At 31.6% G+C, this 22,428-nt stretch overlaps 1 protein-coding gene across 1 annotated transcript in view; it reads left to right on the forward strand.

Moving 5' to 3' along the window:
• The first annotated feature begins 802 nt into the window (after positions 1–802).
• The window catches only part of LOC134727554 (uncharacterized), a 39,579-nt gene continuing 17,953 nt past the window's right edge, over positions 803–22,428 (forward strand). The window contains exons 1-18 of the mRNA XM_063591935.1: positions 803–939; positions 1,916–2,006; positions 2,824–3,000; positions 5,011–5,133; positions 5,769–5,952; positions 6,595–6,773; positions 7,691–7,867; positions 9,961–10,132; positions 10,892–10,998; positions 14,332–14,478; positions 16,028–16,080; positions 16,661–16,805; positions 17,190–17,296; positions 18,622–18,712; positions 19,165–19,277; positions 19,521–19,740; positions 20,245–20,273; positions 21,424–21,552. Of these exons, the coding sequence (XP_063448005.1) occupies positions 835–939; positions 1,916–2,006; positions 2,824–3,000; positions 5,011–5,133; positions 5,769–5,952; positions 6,595–6,773; positions 7,691–7,867; positions 9,961–10,132; positions 10,892–10,998; positions 14,332–14,478; positions 16,028–16,080; positions 16,661–16,805; positions 17,190–17,296; positions 18,622–18,712; positions 19,165–19,277; positions 19,521–19,740; positions 20,245–20,273; positions 21,424–21,552 (2,349 nt within the window). The 5' untranslated portion in view covers positions 803–834. The remainder of the gene's footprint in view (positions 940–1,915; positions 2,007–2,823; positions 3,001–5,010; positions 5,134–5,768; positions 5,953–6,594; positions 6,774–7,690; positions 7,868–9,960; positions 10,133–10,891; positions 10,999–14,331; positions 14,479–16,027; positions 16,081–16,660; positions 16,806–17,189; positions 17,297–18,621; positions 18,713–19,164; positions 19,278–19,520; positions 19,741–20,244; positions 20,274–21,423; positions 21,553–22,428) is intronic.

Here is a 22,428-nt window from a genome sequence, read left to right on the forward strand (position 1 = left end):
AGAAACTAAGATCTCAAACTTATAACATTAATTCAGTTTTGCTAATGAAAAGTAAAATCACAAAAATACTGAACTCAGAGGAAAATCAATACGGAAAGTCCATAATCACATGGCAAAATCAAATAACAAAACGCATCAAAAACGAATAGACAAGAACTGTCATATTCCTGACTTGGTACAGGCATTTTCAAATGTAGAAACTGGTGGATTAAACCTGGTTCTATATCACTAACCCTCTATCTTTAATAACAGTCTCATCAAATTCCGTTATATTTACATGATGCGTTAAATAATTAGTCACAATTAATAAAATAGTCAAAATATGGGTACATCAGTCATCATCGCATAACAATTTCAAAAGGGACAACGGTCCTTATAAAGATGCTTAAACCCATGTTTTCAATTTTCTCAAAGGCACTGTGAATTCAACATGTAGACCATTATATAAATGGTTTTGTCGTTGTGTTCCTGGTCCACTTGATATGACTAATATGTAAGACGCTTGACATTGTAGCATTCACCACATAAAGGTTTTTCCCTGTCCACAACTCTGAGTTTATTTTACTCCGATAAATTACGCTTCCAATTTCATATACTTGAATCTAGACTTATACTTTTATGATAATGAATTTCATTAAATGAATTGTAACAACCTGCGAATATATTACCCATAACAAATATCAACATTAGGAACCGATATCAATACATACACGATTCGAATATGTATGGCAGAAGTTTTTGCGTTTAAGATAACCTGGAATATTCTATGTAATGATTGATCAATTACGATTTATAGGTATGACAGCGGTTTCTTCTACAAAAGATTGTTTTAAGATGGAAACTCTAGGTGAAATTTCGAGAAAAGACGGATTTGATGACATAAGGCCAGCACAACCAATCACCGAAGAACAAGACTACCATAATTATGACCTTATATCTGTATGTATATTATATTTTTCTTTATGCCGTTTGAGTTGATTCGATTCTCTTAGTCATGATAAAAAAAAAGATTTTCCACTCTTTTTCATTATTATACTTTTTCTGTCCAATAGTCGACTTTTTGGGAATTTGCTGAGAGATTCTTATCGTACCAACACATCTATTGTTTCTTTATACGGTTACCATGGTCCTAATTTTAACCAGGAAATCTATATGACAAATATGATAAATCAGGTCATGAATGAGATGTTGTAATAAAAAACACCAAACAACAGTATCAGTAAAGAACCCTTGCTTAAGAATGTGTCTATTTGAAAGATAACTGTAAGTGCCGCCACAAAATTAAAAGGTCTACTTGCAAATTCTTATGACGTTTGAATTTCAGACTGTATGCGGCTTGCTAAAAATGATCTGGTAAACTACTTTAAAACAGTATAACACAAATACGGAACCCTCTGGCTTTAATAAATTCCAAGAGGAAAAATTAAAAAAAATTGACAGAATCAAAAGATAGAGTTTTCAACTTAACATTAATACTTCCAGGCAATCTGGATCTAACATATAGGCTTGTTTTAATTTTAGACATTTAAATTTCAGACGTTCCACTGCAAATTAAGATAGATGTTTGTTTTTTCTTCATTATATCCTTTTATACATTTATAAAAATCTGTTTCAAAACAACGTTAGTTTCTCTGGTGAATTTGAATCTAAAGGTATCTATTAGTTTGATATGTGCAGGTAAAACTTTGTTATTTTTGGTAGTGTTTGACTTTTTTATATTTGTATATATTAAACGATTGGATGGACAATATTTTGATGAATTGTCATTTTCGGAAAATTTTGGAAACGCAGTCGAGGAGACATTAAATAGACATGGCGTGATGATTGTTTATTCATAACTATACATTTCCAAGCATTGGATTGTTCACAGATAATTTGAATAATTATTTATATTGAAATAAATCTTTTTTTATAGACCGAAATTCAAGATGAACCACGAGTCCAGGGTTATTTATCTTATTTTTCTACTTTTGCTGGAGAAAAAATTACTGATCGCTATGCTGGAGGTTTGTGTCTTTGCAAGAAGTGTTTATATTCATATATACTAGTAGATATGTTATTCGGATGCTAAAATCATAATATTAATGAGAATGTTATCAAAACCTTCGCATTTACGCATATTTGAATGATAATAGTGACTACACTCAATATCTCTTAATAAGGGACATGCAATGTAAAAAGTAAAATAGCAAAAATACCGATTACAAGGAAAATTCAAATCTGAAGACCCTTGTCAAAAGGAAAATCAATGCTGAAGCACATCAACCGAATTAAAAACAAATATCTATACCTGAATGCGTCCAAGTATTTCCATGTGTCGGAAATGAGGGATTAAACCATCTTCCAATGCTAGTTAAACCTCTTAATTGTATGACAGTCAATAAAATTTCACAATAATAAAAGCAAAGCTTGAACTAACAGAAATAATATGTGAACATGTCAAAATAAGGAGTTCTTCAATTACCTATGTGTCATCAAACGTATCTTCAATACAGTTTTCAATGAATAAAGCAAACCAAGCCGATACATGGAGTATTTCTAAATGAATTAAAAATTTGTCAGTATGCCAAATTTCAATTCATCAATACATCAAATGTAATGAAGAATTGAACATGGTTAAAGCTACTTCATGTAATGCATAAAATTAACTAACCAAGCCACCTACTGATACTCATGTTAGTAAAGGTGAAAAATCCATTCAAATTTGTATAAATGTTCATTGGAAGCAATATTATAGATTAAAGGTAGGTTTTTTGAGCTGATATAAAATCGTGAAAAAAATCCATTTACATGTTCTTAAACCTGGAATTTATATATTTAAAGAAAAAATCAAAGAACGGTCAAGAGTAGTCAAAACATCATGGACACCCAAGGAAGATATGCAGTTAGGCACAATAGTCAAGGTGAAGAAATCAGGAAAAGAAGTACATGTGCAATGGGACAAGCTTGAAGAGAAAGTTAACCAGTTAGATCTCCGCTTACTTGACAATGCGCCAACAGGTACGATCAAATTGCATTTTTTTAAACTTTAATTTTTATTTTGAAAAGGTCACTCGTTCTAATCACCGTCTCAAGGTCTTTAATCCTTAATTTTTGTTATTTATCATTTCGAGTTAACGAATTGTTTAATTGGATAGAATTACGGATCAAAATTCGCCTAAAAAAAATAAAATGTGGCATATTAGGCCATTGCACTAAATTAAAAAAACACGCAAAAAATATCAAATTAAATGAGAATTTGATCAATAGATTCACACTAAATCACAACCCCAGTTATCATGACCATTTAAGTGTTGACCTCTGAGTTCATAATTACCGAAAAGATTTCAGTAAGTAAACGTCAATTTTGAAAGTCATTTAACGACTGGCATATTGCAAAGTGTAAAACCGAAGGAAACCACCAAGTGCATGGATGACAGATTTAACCTTGCATTTCTCACCTGTAGGCAATCGTCGAATTTCTGCTGTGGTAGATATCATTATTTTAGGTGCGATTCTGCTTCCAATCGACGTTTATTTTGTAGAGAATAATTAACGGTTTCGCGATGATGGTAGGCAATACAGCCCTTGACCACTGTCATCGACGAAAACAGGTCTTGCAGTTATGTGGTGATTGTCAACATTTGGAAAAACAATCGGTTGACAAACTTCCCTGATGTATCCATCACCTTCAATATTTTTCTCGTTTGGTCTCAAAGACTCAATCGGACATTTGTTACATACGACAGAAACCGGCTTTCGTCCGACAAATGAGTCTTTTAAGTTCAAACCATCTTATAGAAAACACAATACCTAACGCAATCATAGATGTCGATAAGATAACATGAGACGTCTTATTAATGTTGACTTCTTGATTGTTTTTGGTTGTAATGTACCTATTTTAAGCTTAAGGTAACCATTATCCTTTTGGAACAGAAATATTTGCAAATGGCATTCTAAGCAGGTAATGCTTCGAATGGGTTCCACGATCCGTGGAAGTCTTTCACGAAGTTTGTTTAGATGTGTTTCCGGAAGCTGACTACAGAGTAATGTTACCACATGTGACGTCTATTATCTTTAAAGGAAACCCCAGTTGACTGCAAGTCTATAAATAGTCATATATGAGACTTCGATATTTGTCTTTGTATCATGTAAACATGAAATGAATAATTTGTCAAAACACCGAACCAAATGGAAGCAAGCGTAAGCATCTTGATATTTGGATATACCATGGAAGGCATGGTTCACGTGCATGCAATTTCTTTATTAGCAGTAACAGCAGTATTATCACATCTTTTTAACCGAATAATGGTCTTTTTTTTTCGTTTGAGTTGATATTTGCGGTAACACAATGTAATTAAATATATAATTGGGTGCTTTTCTTTTGTTTGTTGATATTGGAGCTATAAAGATTCACGTATATTATTGCAATTCATTGCAACGCTTGAACATTTGTATTTTGCTACTTTAACAACCTTCAACAAGGTTTAAATAATCACTAAACTACTGTCAGCACTCTAAAATGCTTTAACTGTTTTATGTTTTTTGGCATATTCGTGAAATTGTATACAATGCTACAACTATGATGCTAAATTAGATAATGCCTGTATCTAGTCAGACATATGACTGTTGTTATCCAATTAGTGTGATGTGTTTGAGCTTTTGATTTTTGCCATTTACTTAGGAATTTTCCATTAAGAATTTTCCCCGAAGCTCAGTATTTGAATTTTTATTGTTGTCAGGCTTCTGAAAACTAAAAAACGTAAAAGTAAAAGAAAATATCACTTCACTTTTGTTTTAGATCCTAATTAGATACGATTTTTTTTACCTTCCTAACGGCTTTAAGTATATTTAGCTGAGGAGTTTAGCATTATCTAAAATACTGATGTTTTTGTTTGCCTTTGACAAAAAGTTGGAATATTCAAGTTACATTTTATATCTTTACAAGTGTACTTTGACAAATAAATGTGAAGAAACACATATTTTTAATTGAATTTTATAAAAATTTCTGAATGATTGTATTTTCTATAGAGAAAAAAGAAAAAAGTTCAAGAGTAGTATTGATATCTCGAACAACCATAAACAACAGTACAGCAAGCGGCATTCATCCTGAAAGAAAAGTAAACCTTCGTTTATTGGACAATGCACCCATTGGTATGCACTTCTTATATTTTTTGTTCTGATTGTGAATTCTACGTATTTGCACTTAGCTGAGTCTATATTAATCATATGATTTAGGGTATTCATAAAAGTCAATGTTATGCATACGGCTCAATATGTATGAAACTTTGCTTTTAACATCAGTTGATAAAATATACTAAAAAAAAGAACAGGATGATGATTATTTACAAATAAAGAAATAGGACGAATATAACAAAACATAGCCAATAATTGATGTCTGACTGTTTCGAGAGGATAAAAAATGTATTTGTAATATTTTTCAGCAAATCTTCAGGCAAATATTTTTAAATTTTTTACAACGCTTACACAAGCACATATGATATTTCATGGTTGTTACAGCCTCAATCTGGATTGAATAAAGATTAGTGACATTTTACACTCTCAAATGCTTTATATCTCTCAGTCTATGGCATATATGTTATACCACTGATGCAATGACCGACAGATTTTCAGAAATTTACTGTTTTATATATAACGCATGTGAATTTCTTATATGAATTAAAATCTATCTTATCAATCCGATGCCAAAAAGTTACATGTCAATGTTATACTTTAACCCAAATATTCTAGTGGATAAGTTTTGATATTTTGATATTTTGTATTCAAAGACAAAATAGAACATGGAGCAAGAGTAGTAAAAAAATCTTGGACACCTAAAGAAGAAATGCCTTTAGGCACAATAGTTATGGTGAAGAAAGCAAGAAAAGAAGTTCATGTCCAATGGGACCAGATTGAAGAAAAAGTTAACCTGCATGATATACGTTTAGCGTCTGATCTTCATTGCACTAACAGGTATTGCTGTATTGTATTTTGAATAAAAATTATTAATAATGTGCACGTGGCTGTTGTATATATTTGTTTGAATAGAACGCATAAGCTTTGACATCGGGTTTTTGAAAAAGTGAATTGAAAACATCCTTTTCAAGATATATGTGGAAGTCTTATTTAAAGTCTGGTTATTTAAAATAAAAAATGAGTTTAATGATATATTAAGAATTAAGTAAGTAAAATTTTCTAACAAATAATACATGTACATATGATTCTATTTTTGTTCTGCTATAGATTTTTTAATAGCAACAGCATAGTTCTTGCCTGGACATTGTCAGTTTATTTTTTACTAATGATTTTCATATTTGAAAAACGGTATACTACTGTTATCTTTATTCGAGTATCCCTTTTAAAACTTATGCCTTTTTTACGGAACCTGATTAGTTGAATTGCTTTTGAATTGAATTAGAAAATATATCGCACAGTCTTATTGTTATCATCAAATTTTTAATAAATATATTGTAGTATTCATTATTTAAACATAACTGGTTTGTATTTGACATACCATACAGAATATTAATTTCCTTTCTTTTAAACATAAAATGCATAATTACAAATGTTTACACGTTAACAGATTGCATACATATTTTTCACATTTTTTTGTAGTGAAAAAAAGGAAAGTTCAAGAGTAGTAAAATTATTGTCAACCGCCAACGAAGAAAATTGTCTAGGCACCATAGTCAAGGTCAACAAAACAAAACAAACCGCTCGTGTCCAATGGGATAAAAAACCAGACGAAAAAGTTAAGATGGTTAAACTACGTTTAGTCAGCAATTATCTTACAGGTATTAACTAAATAATGATATCTTTAAAACTGTTAATTGATTACTCTATTTATCGCTATTTTGTGATAATTGTTTGTATTATACTACTCCCTTGTGATAGAAATTTATAGCTAGAAACTAAGGATACATGTGGCGTTGCTATGAAATTAGCAACGTCATCACAGGTAGAATAGCGATAAACAGATAATCATTGGTCACCTCAACTCGATTGCTTTTCTCGCTTTCGCCGTTACGGCTCAAAGCGAGAAATTCAATATCGTTGAGATGATCAACGATAATCTATAAATATTTTCATAAAAAAAAATTAATCGAGAGACGATTTCGAATTATTGAAAAGTTGAAAAAGTTGAAAAGAGATCTGCGTCTTATACTAGGTCATGAGATCTATTTCATTACTTGAGTGACAACTAATATTTCAACTTTACGCATACAACGTTTTAATTCTGTATATTTTAGCTTTTCTCTTGTAACTAATTCTGCTTTAATGAATACTATAATGAGAGTAATCAGTTACCATATAATGTATTGAAACTATTCAACTGGTACACCACACGAGTTCTATACTCAATAATGTCAAACTATAATTCCATTTTATATGACAAATTAATGTTTACATGCATAACATTTTGAAATACCTGAAACATTTAAGCAGCTGTGTGTACTATTTTATGATTCTGTGCGATCTTGTTTTGTGTGTGTTAACAATATACCAGAAATATGCGGTTATTTTAATAATGTAAGCGAAAAGACCATGTTTCATGTTATTTGATACTGTTATAATATCAATTAAAACCAAACACTGTATATTCCATGCCACGAGCGATATAATAGACCTTCAATATGTTCAAGAAACAAAACGCTACATTTGAGTACCGAATTAAGCTTAACATCTTCGAATTATGGATTTTTATTTATAGAAAAAATAGAAAATGGTTCTAGAGTAGTTAAAAGATCACAGACAACAAGAGAAGAAATACCTTTTGGTACAATAGTCAACATAAATCAATTCAAAAATGAAGTTCAAGTTAAATGGGACAAGCCTGAAGAAAAAGTTGACCCGCTTGACCTTCGCTTATATGACAATGCGCCATCAGGTAGTTCATAGTTATAATTTGTAATTTTTATATGTGATTTATATTTTTCAAAGTTTGTAAACCTGAAACAATTGTATTCATTTTAAATAAGAAAACATGCAAAGCTTTCGTTGGTATCCGTTTTCGTTAGTCGCATTTATCTATTTGTGTTTTTTTCATCTTCTCTTTTCTAAAGTTTCAAGAAGGTTTTCAACTATGAGTTCAAAACGATACATTTGAACCAGTATCTTACTTTTAAGTTCACCTAGCTCTTTGGGCCAAGTGAGACTTTCTCATCACTTTGCGTCCGTCGTCCGTCGTCGTCGTTGTCGTCGTCTGTTAACTTTTACAAAAATCTTCTCCTCGATGGCAGTTAAGGAGTTATTGCCCTTTATAGTCATTTTTTACCAATTTTTCGTAAATTTTTGTAATCTTTTATAAAAATCTTCTTCTCTGAAACTACTGGACCAAATTTAATCAAACTTAGCTACAATCATCATTAGGGTATCTTGTTTAAAAAATGTGTGCGGTGACCCAGCCAACCAACCAAGATGGCAGCCATGGCTAAAAATAGAACATGGCGGTAAAATGTAGATTTTATAACCAAAGCATTTAAAGCAAATCTTACAAGAAGTTAATTTGTTTATATAGTTAATATCTATCTGCCCTAACATTTTCAGATGAATTGATCAACTGGTTGTTGGGTTGCTCCCCCCTCATTTGGTAATTTTGATAGAAATTTAGCCGTTAATGGTTATTATCTTGAACACTATTATAGATAGAGATAAACTGTAAACGGCGATAATGTTTAGCAAATGAAGATCCACAAATGCGTCAACAAGACCAAAAAGGTCAGTTGATCCCTAAAGAAGTTATTGCCCTTTATAGTCAATTTTTACAGTTTTCATTTTTTTGGTAAATTTTGGTAAGTTTTTACAAAATGATTTCCTCTGTAACTAAAGGTCAAAGTTCATTACAGATAGAGAAAATTGTAAGTAGCAAGACTGATCAGTATAGTATGATCTTCAAACACATTACCATCACCAAAACACAATTTTGTCATCTATCCATCTGTTTCCTTTGATTGATATGCACATAGACCAAGGTGAGCGATACAAGCTATTAAGAGCCTCTAGTTAGATATATCTTCCTATCTTTAAGGTAAAGTTAACTTTATAAAGTATCAGGCACCGTTGAATTCAGATATATTTGTCTATTATGTTGTTTTTGTCACACACCTTTCTAACTGCTTTATTTCTTATAAATGATTGCCTTTAAACATTTTACATCAAGTATACCTGATGGTAGTAAATCGTGTAAAGCTTTATCCGCACGATGACCTATAGTTAAAAACTTCTATGTCATCTTGTGGATTGTTGTACCCACAACAAATATATACCACATCTTCTTATTTTTATGTTTAAAAATGTAATCATAATTGATAATTAAAGTAAAATAAAAATGAAAAAAGTGCTGTTTTTCCATACATATACTAGTAATGACAGTTAGTCAATTTTGATTGAGACCAGATCCATTATGTTGTGATTGCTGAAATTGAAAAACCTTGTCAATGATTGAAAAAAAAATCGTGACCATTATCTTCCTTTTTATGTTATATCCAACGATGTTGGGCATGTCCCTTCATCCTGGTATCTATGATACTTTTATTTAGGAATTATTTTTGTTGAACGATTTAAAAAAAAGAAATTATGGACGTCATATGTTTCGGTTTGAGAGTTCTGGATGAAGAAATTATATGAAAATAACTTCGTACTCAGAACATATATCAAACCATGTTTTCATCTCCTCTGAACACTGATCAGTATCGAAAACTAAATCCCGAATTCTAGGTGAATGCAAACAATACATTAAAATGAAAACCCTTATGATTTTTGCACCAAATCATGTCAATCTTTCATAACACAATAGCTACAAACCAAGGCTAAATCCTAGAAAATACACATGAAATAATATTATGACCATTAAAACCCACACTACTCGTTATAATAGTTTTATTGACACATTGTTTTAACTAAATGAGATCTCCCTGCTGTATTCTGTTGTACTCTGTTATAATTGTTTTTAAAAAAAATGTATTTCACTATTTGTTCAAGGAGTGAAACATGCCAACGTAACATGCGATGAATGTTATACGTATCCTCTACGTGGCATACGATGGAAGTGTCTCCACTGCGACAGCTACGATCTTTGCACAGTCTGTTATATGGTTGATGAACACAATGTCAATCATATCTTTAGTCGCATTCAAAGTGAGGATTCAAAAGGGTAATAATCTGCTATTTTTATCTCCATTTTTCTCCCTTTCATTCTTTACACTTTTTAGGGGATTTGGTGGTCGAGTGGTATAATTAGCACAATTACTGTATGACAAGACTGCCAACGTTGATGTCTGTTCAATTATAATCATACTCAACAAGAATTATCTGCTTTCGACCTAAGTTCTGCACCCCGGAGTCCTTAACCAATAAAAACTAGCTCTTTAAGAGGTGATAAACACCAATTGATTAATATACACATATAAATGTATTGACAACAAAGTGAGAACCAAATAATACGACATGAAGAGCAAAAATTAGGATACAACTGTCAACATTGTTCCAATCTTAATCGTTTACTATACAACAAACAATTGTGTCAACAAATAAATGTCACAATAGCACAATGAAGATATTTACTGACACCGAGTCACACCGAACATACAATCTATCATGTTATACAAGGACATATAAAATGAAAACACATGACCACGTAATTAAGATTTCAAGTGGGTTCAGTTCCTAGGATTTATATTTTAAGGTCAATATGTATCAGTTGTGATGTTTATACGAATATCTGTCAACAAGGGGTTTGTTTGAAGAAAAAGACGAGACGTTCTTTGACCCACCGCGGAGTAACAGTTGCAATCTCTACGAGTAAGGAAAAGAAATAAACATTCATATTCGTTACACACAATTTACGACAATCAAAATATTTTGTACGAAGAAGCTAATTCCATTAAAAAATCGTTTCATATCTGTATTCCAGAAAAGAACTTGCAGCACGGTTTGATGTGAAACTGACTGGCTATGCATTTGCATGTGGCATATTGGAGAATGCAGAAGTGTCGCTTCGAAAAGATAACAGAAAAAGAGGTATAAACATTACAGTTTGATTGTCATACTTTAACTTATTTTCTCTCTGTGGTAGTTTTCAAGAGAATATATCTGATAAACATGACAAGATGACATTTTAAAACATCCCAATGCGACCACTAACTATTTTTTGGTTCTTTTTATGAACACTGAAATTAAAATAAATCGAAAAACTGCAAGTCGATACAATTTATATATCGCTTTTCATCAACAAAAACATCATTATAAGGATTGTTTCCAATGTTATATTGTTAGTTATTTACTTAGATGGTATTATGAGGAAACGAAATATTTACAAACATTCGTATTGTTTTTTAACAGCAAGAGAGAGTTGTGAAAAGTCGTAGTGACCATTAATGATACTTTTTTCTTTATTTCTTTAATATATATATATATATATATATATAAAATGACTGAATAAATAGTCAACGATCAATCTTACAAGGCGATGGATCATGTAATATGATTCTGTACACTACAAAATATAATATATAACAAGTCAAAAAGGGTACAACATCACCATAAAATAACTATAAAATATACAAATATTAGATATTTCGGATAACAGATATCCTTCTTCAATAATAGCACGATGTCAAATGAATCATGTCAATTCAAATTGAGACTGTATCAAAATCTTGATTTATACAATTTAAGCGAACGCTGGAACAATTTTAAAATTTCCAAACACACCGCAAAGACTACAGAAATATGCCAAAAATAAAAATAGTTATTTACGATGTGAAATGGCACAACTTTAGATTTCCAAAGGATGTGACAGTTGAGATGTAATAACTGCATTGAGGGCAGTCCTCAAACAAAAAAATCAAAATAATCAAAAGTGTCCTTACCGATCCAGGATGGTATAAATTAGACAACGGCAGGGCAATTACAACGGAAACTACATATTAAAGCCTTCCAAACGAATAGCAGTCTAATAGTGATTGAAAAAATAAGTTTTGTATATTGAGCTTAAATAATTGAACGTGACAACGTACTTATACATCATCCCGAATCAATGAAAACCTGTAATTTAAACGGTTATTTTAAAAATAATTTCGAACTGTAAAGCCAGTACTAAATCCGGCGTTGTTTAAAACAGGTGGTCACAGAAAAATGAGGGACTCGTTCTATGTTTTTTCATTTATGCCCTCTGGGGAGACTGTCCGTAACTAATATATATACAACTCGTCTAAACATCAACCCAACAATGTTAGATCTGTAAATTTGCTTTCGCAAATTTTTGGTTCTTCCCTCGCCGGGATTCGAACCCATGCTACTGTGATATCGTGACACCAAATCGCCTGCACTGCAGCCGTCCCGCTAGACCACACGACCACCTGGGCTCTCAAAAAAAGAGCTTTCGCTGGCCATATGTTACCTTTCCACGTCAGTTTTAATCTAGCGGCGTACTACAGTACATGATATATAAGACATGAAGATGTTATTGTTACAGATCAGCTAAATTATCTATAGTAAAGGATCCTACAAATTAATGTAAAATACAGTCACAGAAAATAATTACATTCATAAGTACGTCTGAGTCAGTGACAACCCTACAACAGATGTATCCATCGGATCGCCATCAATGATGGTGATACATGGCTGTGTACATAATGTATATACAACTCGTCTAAACATCAACCCAACAATGTTAGATCTGTAAATTTGCTTTCGCAAATTTTTGGTTCTTCCCTCGCCGGGATTCGAACCCATGCTACTGTGATATCGTGACACCAAATCGCCTGCACTGCAGCCGTCCCGCTAGACCACACGACCACCTGGGCTCTCAAAAAAAGAGCTTTCGCTGGCCATATGTTACCTTTCCACGTCAGTTTTAATCTAGCGGCAATATATATACGAGTCTAAATTGAAAACTACGTTCAAACCTATGATTGCGTTGGATAAAAACCGCAATTTTTATACGTGTGCATGTCAAACAAATTTCGTTGTAGAAGGGTCTAAAAACAGCACAAACAACATTTTCCAAAAGACCAAAAATGTGAAAAAGTATATTTAAACAAAACGCATTTGACTAACAGGTCGAACAACCGATGTTCTTAAACCCTGCTGACTGCCATTGACGAATGCCAAATAAAATTGATCACAAGATGTAACAAAATGGATCTGAATATAAATTTAATACGTCACAGAAAAAAAAATTTGTTAACTTGTGGCTACGATGTTGTGCCACAAACATTCGGTGTCAATATTTCTTTAGTACACCAGATCTAGATTTCGACAATATATGTCTCTTCAGTGATGTTAGGGATCGAAACGGTATTTGAAAGGCCATATAATTTACTCTCAATTTAAGATTGACTCTTGAATTTTAAGAGACAATATAGGATGAACGGATCATATAAACCGGAGGGAAAATATGATACATGCCCAAACAAAAAATATTAACGAGTCTAAATTGAAAACTACGTTCAAACCTATGATTGCGTTGGATAAAAACCGCAATTTTTATACGTGTGCATGTCAAACAAATTTCGTTGTAGAAGGGTCTAAAAACAGCACAAACAACATTTTCCAAAAGACCAAAAATGTGACAAAGTATATTTAAACAAAACGCATTTGACTAACAGGTCGAACAACCGATGTTCTTAAACCCTGCTGACTGCCATTGACGAATGCCAAATAAAATTGATCACAAGATGTAACAAAATGGATCTGAATATAAATTTAATACGTCACAGAAAAAATAAATAAATATATATATGAAAAGATTGATTAATTCGTCTAGCTTATATATATATATATGAAAAGATTGATTAATTCGTCTAGCTTTGTCAGATGGAAAATTCAAATGAAAAGAATAATATCATGTAGAAATGTATTTGTTTACTTATATAAACTCCTTAACAACAGGTTTAAAAAATACAACGGGGTAAAAATAATTAGTTAAGGCAATACGAATGTACATGTAATTGTACATCTTATAAACACAACTAGACATCATCAAAATCAAAACAAAGTTCAAACGTCATTTATCAAAAGTGGTTTGTAAAGAGGAATGGGTATTTTGGAAATTTTCATTTACTTTTAAAGTTAATTACAATATTTGTAAACTGTAAAGCTAAAGGGTGACATATATTTCATTTATGAAAGTGTAATGTTAAAACGTTCAAAATCATTATCTCATGTGTATATATTCTAGGGATTGGGTACGATTTTATTCGTCACTTCCGTAAATTCATTTCTAATTATAATTAAAAAGTCGCTGTTGATAAAGATTAAGATATTCTGTTCGTATAAATAGTTTAAACACGAAATTGTAACAAATAAACTTTTTACTGATATATTACATAACAATTGTTTCAATTCAAGGTGTAGTACTAGCAATACGTGAGGATGTAGTTGACGTACAATGGTTGACTAATCATAAAAGAAGTCGACACAATATTTTGGAACTTCAATGCGAGGTTGCAGAAGCACGGCAGTTTTATCCGGACCATCTACCGATACTCGGAAAAGGTTACAGTTATTAACTCTTTAAATCAGTATCTATAAGACATGATAACGACTATGTTAAAATAATAATGGTACAATTTAATTTTGAATGTGCCTAAAACATTAGTATTACGGCCCTTCACTACATAATTGATAAAAGTTATATGTATAACTCGTTTCAACATTTCACCTTCTATAAATAAGGCTCAATATTCAAACTAATGAAAAACTTTTTTTTTCTTGAATTTAATCTTAATTAATGACATATAGGAAAAAAGGAATACATGTACCGTTGTTGCTACGCACATCATTTTTTTTATATTTCTATGCTGAACGGTTCGAAAAAGAAAGGAGTAGGGGCATTAAGGCCTGGTTTTGGCCCAAGAAAATAAAATGATTGATAACTTTTTCAAATTGGCACATAATGTTTAGAAATGGATAGTGTCAAGAAATATCAATGAAAAACATTACGATTTTTATGTGATGACGTCACAATTATGTCATAATGTGTACTGTTTTCACAAAAACGATGAAAAATACAGTGTTTATGCAGTTTACTATCTTTATTTCTGTTGTGGAAACATGGTGCGCAGCCAAGAAACAACTTAATAATTTAACAGAAGTTTTATTATAACTATTGACAAAATCTCACCAAATAAAAAGTTGTTTCTTGGGTGCGCACATACTTTTTCAATCTAAAATATACTTAAAATTTGATGAAAAACAAAGAAAATCAAGAATTTTTACAAATTATGCAAATTAAGTCATGAATTGTTGCCATGGTAACTTGTTCAGTGTCCAAAATTGTTTTGTTTTTCTGAATACCTTGTACCTTAGATAAAGTACAGCAATTTAAAAATATGTATGATAACTTTTGAATTTGCAGTAATTTTTGGGCCAAATAAGGGCCTTATTGCCCCTACTCCTTTGCAAGCCCAAAACAATGCATACATGTGTGCAAGATATAGGAATTTTATATTACATTTATAAATGTAGAACGAAACTATTCAAAGTAAATAAAAAGGGAATAACGGAAAATAAAACGTATATCTAGTATTTAATAAGTTGAAAAGAAGATTGACACTGAATGATTTCAAAAAAAGCCATTGACAATTAAACGCATTTGTCATGCTTATAATGCAATATTGTCCGATTTCATGACAATGTCGTCAATTAAAGGTTAGCAAGACAGTGGTTGAACTATTGATGATTCGGGGATAAGACTTTCACAATGGGCGAGGTCAATCATTTGTCCTCGTTGTTTTCCATTTACCTTAAGATGCTGTTCTTGATTGATCCTGTTGGGAGGCAAAGAAAAAGGACATCGATAAGAAACTTAAATGAGCACACAGGGTGTTCGACCAACAAAATATTTTATTTCACGTCAATTTGAGACCTAACGTCAATCTCTATCGAATGCATACACATAGATTAAACCATATTATTAGACCGTTACACGCTCATAAACGCACATGCAATGAAGGTCAACGTAACTGATCCCAACGATTAATTTTGCTATTAACATTTGCTTCAAACTCTTTATAAAACGTTTTAATTGTAATTATTTGAATAGATACTCTAGGCCATGTTGACGTTGATTTCAACCACAACAACATAACAGAAAAGGTCAGTGAATTTTGTACGTACACTGTAAGTTATTATTTTTTTAATTTAAAACTTTTTTTAAATACGTCTTGTTTCAAATTGCATGTGATGAGTGAACTTTTTTTTCTTGATTTCATAAATTGTGTTATAATTAAAAACACTTAAGATGCAAAAATGCTAATTGTGCCCATCTTTGGTCGTGAATTGCATCATTTCAATGTATGATGATGGAATATGTTTTAGAAAGGTATCTAATTTAGCCATGTATTTTGTTGGTGAAGTAAGAGTATACGCTATAAGGGTAAATACAAAACAAAATGACCACAATTAGAGTAGATATCTAAGTAATAGGATTTGTTTGTAAATCGTGTTTATTATAATACCTTATTGTAAATGTTCAATTTAGTAAGCTATAAAAGCAAGTTTAAACAACAATTTCCTTAGAAAAAGTATGTACCACGTCAAGGAGAAAGTACAATGACAGTTTTTTTTTGGTTGTGTTAATTCGTTGCATTCAATTTTGTCAGTTTTAATGCATTTTCCATTTGAATTTGACTTGATATATTTGATTTACTTTTTAAATACCAATAAAATTAATCAGATTCAGGTGAACATACGGTATCGGATTGAAAAGGAACAGAAACGATCATATAAACCTGTGTTGTACCTCATTTTCGCAAATAATAAAGACACAGATCACAAAAAAGACAAATGTCTCCTAATGGATGAAGTCTTTGAATATTCAAGTAAGTAACTAAAAACTTTTAACGGTAAAGTAATTATACATACAACATATGTCTTATATATTTATAAATCTTTAATTCTCATCTCTATCGTGACAACATATCACCATAACTATTTTGTTAGCTACATCTTTGTCTTTTCTTGATATAATTTCTATTTTTTTGTGATATAAATGAATAAATCACATTATGGTAAAAACTATAACTTTTATTAAGAAATTAAGTATGTAAATTATATTTCATATGTCACGAAGTAACAATAAACCTGACAGATTGCATTGTTAAATGTTGGCGTCTTCTGTTTTATACCGGCTGATATTTAATTAAATGTTTTAAAAATGAATAGAATCATTGTATCTCTATAATTCTGCAACGGTTATGTTACAGAAAAAACTAAATTACCATGTCATGTCATCGGAAAGAAGGTACTGTTTCTGCATGGTTCTTCGCGAGTAGTATGTATTCACCATACCACCAGTAATCATACAATCAAGGTAAATGTAGATAACATGTATGTATCATATAGCAAACTAATTATACCCCCGCTTTAAAAAAGGGGGGTATACTGTTTTACCTCTGTCTGTCCGTCAGTCCGTCAGTCCTTCAGTCCGTCCGTCAGTCAGTCCGTCCCATGAAACTTTCGTCACATTTTTCTCAGGAACTAAAATACAAGGATTTCTGAAATTTGGTTTCATGGTTTATCTAAGTCAGCTATACCGTGTGATGCGTTTTCAGATTGATCACTTGACAACTTCCTGTTTACCGAACACTTGTATGATTTTACACATGATAGCCAAGTTGAAAATTTTCGTCACATTTTTCTCAGGAACTACAATACAAGGATTTCTGAAATTTGGTTTCAGGGTTTATCTAAGTCAGCTATACCGTGTGATGCGTTTTCAGATTGATCACTTGACTACTTCCTGTTTACCGAATACTTGTATGATTTTACACATGATAGCCAAGTTGAAAATTTTCGTCACATTTTTCTCAGGAACTACAATACAAGGATTTCTGAAATTTGGTTTCAGGGTTTATCTAAGTCAACTATACGGTGTGATGCGTTTTCAGATTGATCACTTGACAACTTCCTGTTTACCGAACACTTGTACGATTTTACACATGATAGCCAAGTTGAAAATTTTCGTCACATTTTTCTCAGGAACTACAATACAAGGATTTCTGAAATTTTGTTTCAGGATTTATATAAGTCAGCTATACCGTGTGATGCGTTTTCAGATTGATCACTTGACAACTTCCTGTTTACCGAACACTTGTACGATTTTACACATGATAGCCAAGTTGAAAATTTTCGTCACATTTTTCTCAGGAACTACAATACAAGGATTTCTGAAATTTTGTTTCAGGATTTATATAAGTCAGCTATACCGTGTGATGCGTTTTCAGATTGATCACTTGACAACTTCCTGTTTATATTATCCACTTGCGGCGGGGGTATCATCAGTGAGCAGTAGCTTGCAGTTTACTTGTTTGTTTTACATGGTACACACGTTTTTGATTTCAGCTATCCCCTGACTCTTTGCATATATGATTCATATAATACAAATTGCATTACAATTCAGCTCTTAAAAAATACAAAAAACACTATACTAATCATACAGGTTGTGAAGAAAAACTAAAACACAAGTCATACTTTTTTTTGAATGTTGAGTAATAGCCCATACAAATTAATACAAAAAATGTTTTTTTCGGACTTTTGGACTTTTTAAGTGTATGTTTTGCTTTTGAATCAAGTTGTTTGTTAAATAGTAAGTTGACATAATGAATTGTTATACGTTGTTGTTTTAATCAAACATAGGAATTAGTAAAGAAAGGATTCCGGATTTTCGAAAGAGGGGATACAAACACCAAAGAAACTGAAATTAAATACTTCATTAGAATGGCAGAATGTAAGTATTCCCCAAAAATAATATTAAATTTCAACAAAACAGATGATTTTGATGCATTATTATGAACTGCAATTTCTATGTAGCACCTGCATTCTGAGATGTTTATATCCTTGTTTAAGTGATGCTCATGGGCTTGTGTTTATTTAACATGCTTTCCTAGAAAGATAGTTGCTTGCGAATCATAATCATTCCAATATTTGTCGTAATCACAATCCTGTTCACATGTTCTTTGAATTTGACATTATGACATACACTTCTTGTTTCTCAGTTGTCTGTTTTCTATGTTTTGATTTGTAATTGTTTTTTTGGATCTTTTTCTTTGTATTTGCTATGTCAGTTTAATTTTTGACTTATAAGCTTGAATGTTCCTTTGATACCTGTCGACTCTCTACTGAAAGATTAATATTAAATTTTATAATATTTGCATTATGATATTACTTTTACATTTTCAGATGTGTTGGATGAGAAAGTTCTGCCCGTAATTATTTCCTTACGTAATGGAGGATTGCATAAAGACGTTTTATTCAGTGCTAGCAGTTTATTACTCCCGATTATTCGATTCAAGGTACCAAATTAATTTAACAACATGTTATTTGTTAAAGGTATTTTTCAAAGTGATACAATGCTTTATGAAATTGTTCAGGACGGGTATCCTTCATTGAAAAAAAATTGCTATAGTTTTAGTAAGTAAGATATATGTTGTTATTATGATGTCAAAAGATAAAACCATTTAGATATTCCATTTGATTACTATCAGGGACACTATTCTAGACAATATCTGTGCATTTCTAATAATCTGCTTTTGTAGAAAAACTGTCCAGACGCAACAATTTTAACGCTTGCAAATGATGGTTCTACTGAACAAGCAACTGAACATATCACAAATTTAAAGACTCCGTGGACTGTCAGAAAATCAGAATCCCTTATTGTAATAAAGAATGCAGAAACAGCAGAAGAAATATCAGCTATAAGTGATGTGCAAAGTAACTTGGATTTCGGAGCTTTGATATGTCATGTCGTTATTGGAGGTATGCCCGTTTCAAATAGTCCATCATTAATAGTTATCAAAGGTATCAGGATTATTATTTAGTACGCCAGTTTTCTCGTTTGAATTGTTTTACATTGTCATTTCAGGGCCTTTTATAGCTGACTATGCGGTATGGTTATGGTCTGGGCTTTGCTCATTGTTGAAGGCCGTACGATGACCTATGATTGTTAATTTCTGTGTCATTTTGGTCTGGTTGTGGACAGCTGACACGTTGGAAATCATATCACTCTTTTTTTTTTTTTTATATTAGATGTCATATGTATAGATATTAACGAAATTTAAAGGAATCTATGCATACATTGTTCGTGATTATGATATGCATTAACCGCTTTTTTTTAATTCCAAATAAACGATTCATCGAATTTGCGTATAAACTACCAAATGAAGACGTCTATTTTATGTTTTTTTATGATATATAAGCATATGATCTTAACTAATGTGATGTTTATATCTATCATGCAATCATGTTTCCTTTTTTTTGCAGTTTTCATGGCGAACAAACAAAACATATACGTAAGTTCAAATTTACCATGCTAATTAAACAACTATTTTTATTTACGTTCTTAAAAGAAACAGCACATGTAATATACCAAAGACAGTGAAACTCAAAATACAACAAACTATCGTGTGGTCTCATGTGCCTTTGAAGAGTAAGCACATCCCAGTCCAATGGCTATAGCCACCGAGTTGCTCTTAATCACACTAGTACACTTGAGAGAGAGAAAAAACGCTTTGAAATCAATTTTAGATAACCTTTGAAGCAGATTAATCGGAACAGAGTACGACTTTCTCCAAGACAAAATAGAGACTCAATTGAAAAAAAAATCATAACCAGAATCACAGTTATTGATTGAATAAAAACAATAAAACTATGGTTAACAATCGATCTACGCCTTTTGATCTCTAATTTCACTGTCCCTCTTGTATCTTTTAACCTTTTTTTTCACAACCCTTTGCTCCAAACTTAAGGTGCGTCTTTAGACATGTCCGAGAAATAGGTCCTCCACTGTAAATGAGAACTGGCTCATTACTGATCTTGCGAACAAGTTGTAAAATACAAAGGTAGGGATTCACGCCATTTCGATTTGGTAAATGTGTCTTTTCCAATAATAAGACGATTCTAAATCTTCATAACGGTAGCCAATGGAATGTTCCAAACACATCAAAATTTCAACGTGAAAATTGATCTTTTTTCAAAGCAATGTTTATAAACAATACCATGTATCAATCGTTCTATAAACTAAACAGCAACTTGATATTAATTGATTGGTTGGTTTTATGCGTCAACTTTAGCACCGTTTTGGATAAAGCCGCATTTTCCGGGTAGAACCACCGATCTTCACACAGAAACACGTACTTTATGCACAACGCTATAATTCTTGGGAAATGTTACTTAATTAACGCATCGTTGTATATATAATGTAATTTAATGCAACTGTCATACCAGTTAGTAGTTTAGCGATATAAAACCAGGTCCTATTACTATTTTCTTCATTTGAAAATGCCTGTACCAAGTCAGGAATATAAAAATTGTTGTCCATTCGTTTGATGTGTTTTATCATAAGATTTTGCCATTTAAGTGGGGACTTTTAGTTTAAATTTTCCTCGGAGTTCAGTATTTTGTGGTTTTACTTTTTTTCAGTAAAAATACAAACTATTTTAGGACACAGATAAAGACGTGTACGCAAACATATTATCGATGTATCTTTTGAAGATTGAAAAATGGAAAATTCCGGAAGACGCCATCAAAATGGCATTTGATTATCGATCTATTGAATACATATATGAAAAGGTAATGAAAATAATGAAATATATTTTTTAGTTATGACTTCAGTTATCAAACATATTTTTGCAATTAAAAACAAATGTTATATGCTCTTCAACTTTGTATTTGTTTGGTTTATAATTATTTCGTTATGAGCGTCACTGATGATTCGTATGTAGACGAAACGCGCGTCTGGCGTACTAAACTATAATCCTGGTACCTTTGATAACTATATGACGTATTTATAATGATAAGTTCAGTATGGTGCCAATCGAACATTTAGTTGTTTTGCAAGCCTTTTCATCATGTTAATATTTGTTTTTATTGATTAAAAAAGACGAAAAGCGAAAATATTAACCTATACGATCAGTTCAAGAAACAGTTTATAATACCGATTACATTATAATTCGTTCAAACTGATATATGATTTAAAGCACTGTTTATACCAGTTTCTTTCTTGATGTGGAGCTTTAATCTAAAATTCTAATATGACGTGATTCTATCGCTTTATAAACAAACCCATGCTCGGAAACCAATACAATTTGTTTGAACATACGTATTTTGACTACTGCAGAACAATAACTTTAATATATTTTATTTAGTTTAAACACTTTTTAAAACTATGTAATGATGGACACGTTGTAAATAAAAGATATACAATAAATTCAATGTATTACAATTAAAAATCGACATATTTGACCTAGATACGACAATGTTCATGTTGGCTGTTCAAATTCCTTCGTTCTGAAAAAGACATTACATGTAACATGCTTTTTTACTTAAAAAGGAGTTTCATGAAAGAGCCTACAAAAACGCTATACACTGATAAACATCAGACATGGACAGTGGCGTAACTGTCCTCATCAAAATCCAAATAATTGATGCAAGCTATCGTTCGGGTAA

Source organism: Mytilus trossulus, chromosome 8 (genome assembly GCF_036588685.1).
Source record: "Mytilus trossulus isolate FHL-02 chromosome 8, PNRI_Mtr1.1.1.hap1, whole genome shotgun sequence".
NCBI classification, from domain to species: Eukaryota; Metazoa; Mollusca; class Bivalvia; order Mytilida; family Mytilidae; genus Mytilus; species Mytilus trossulus.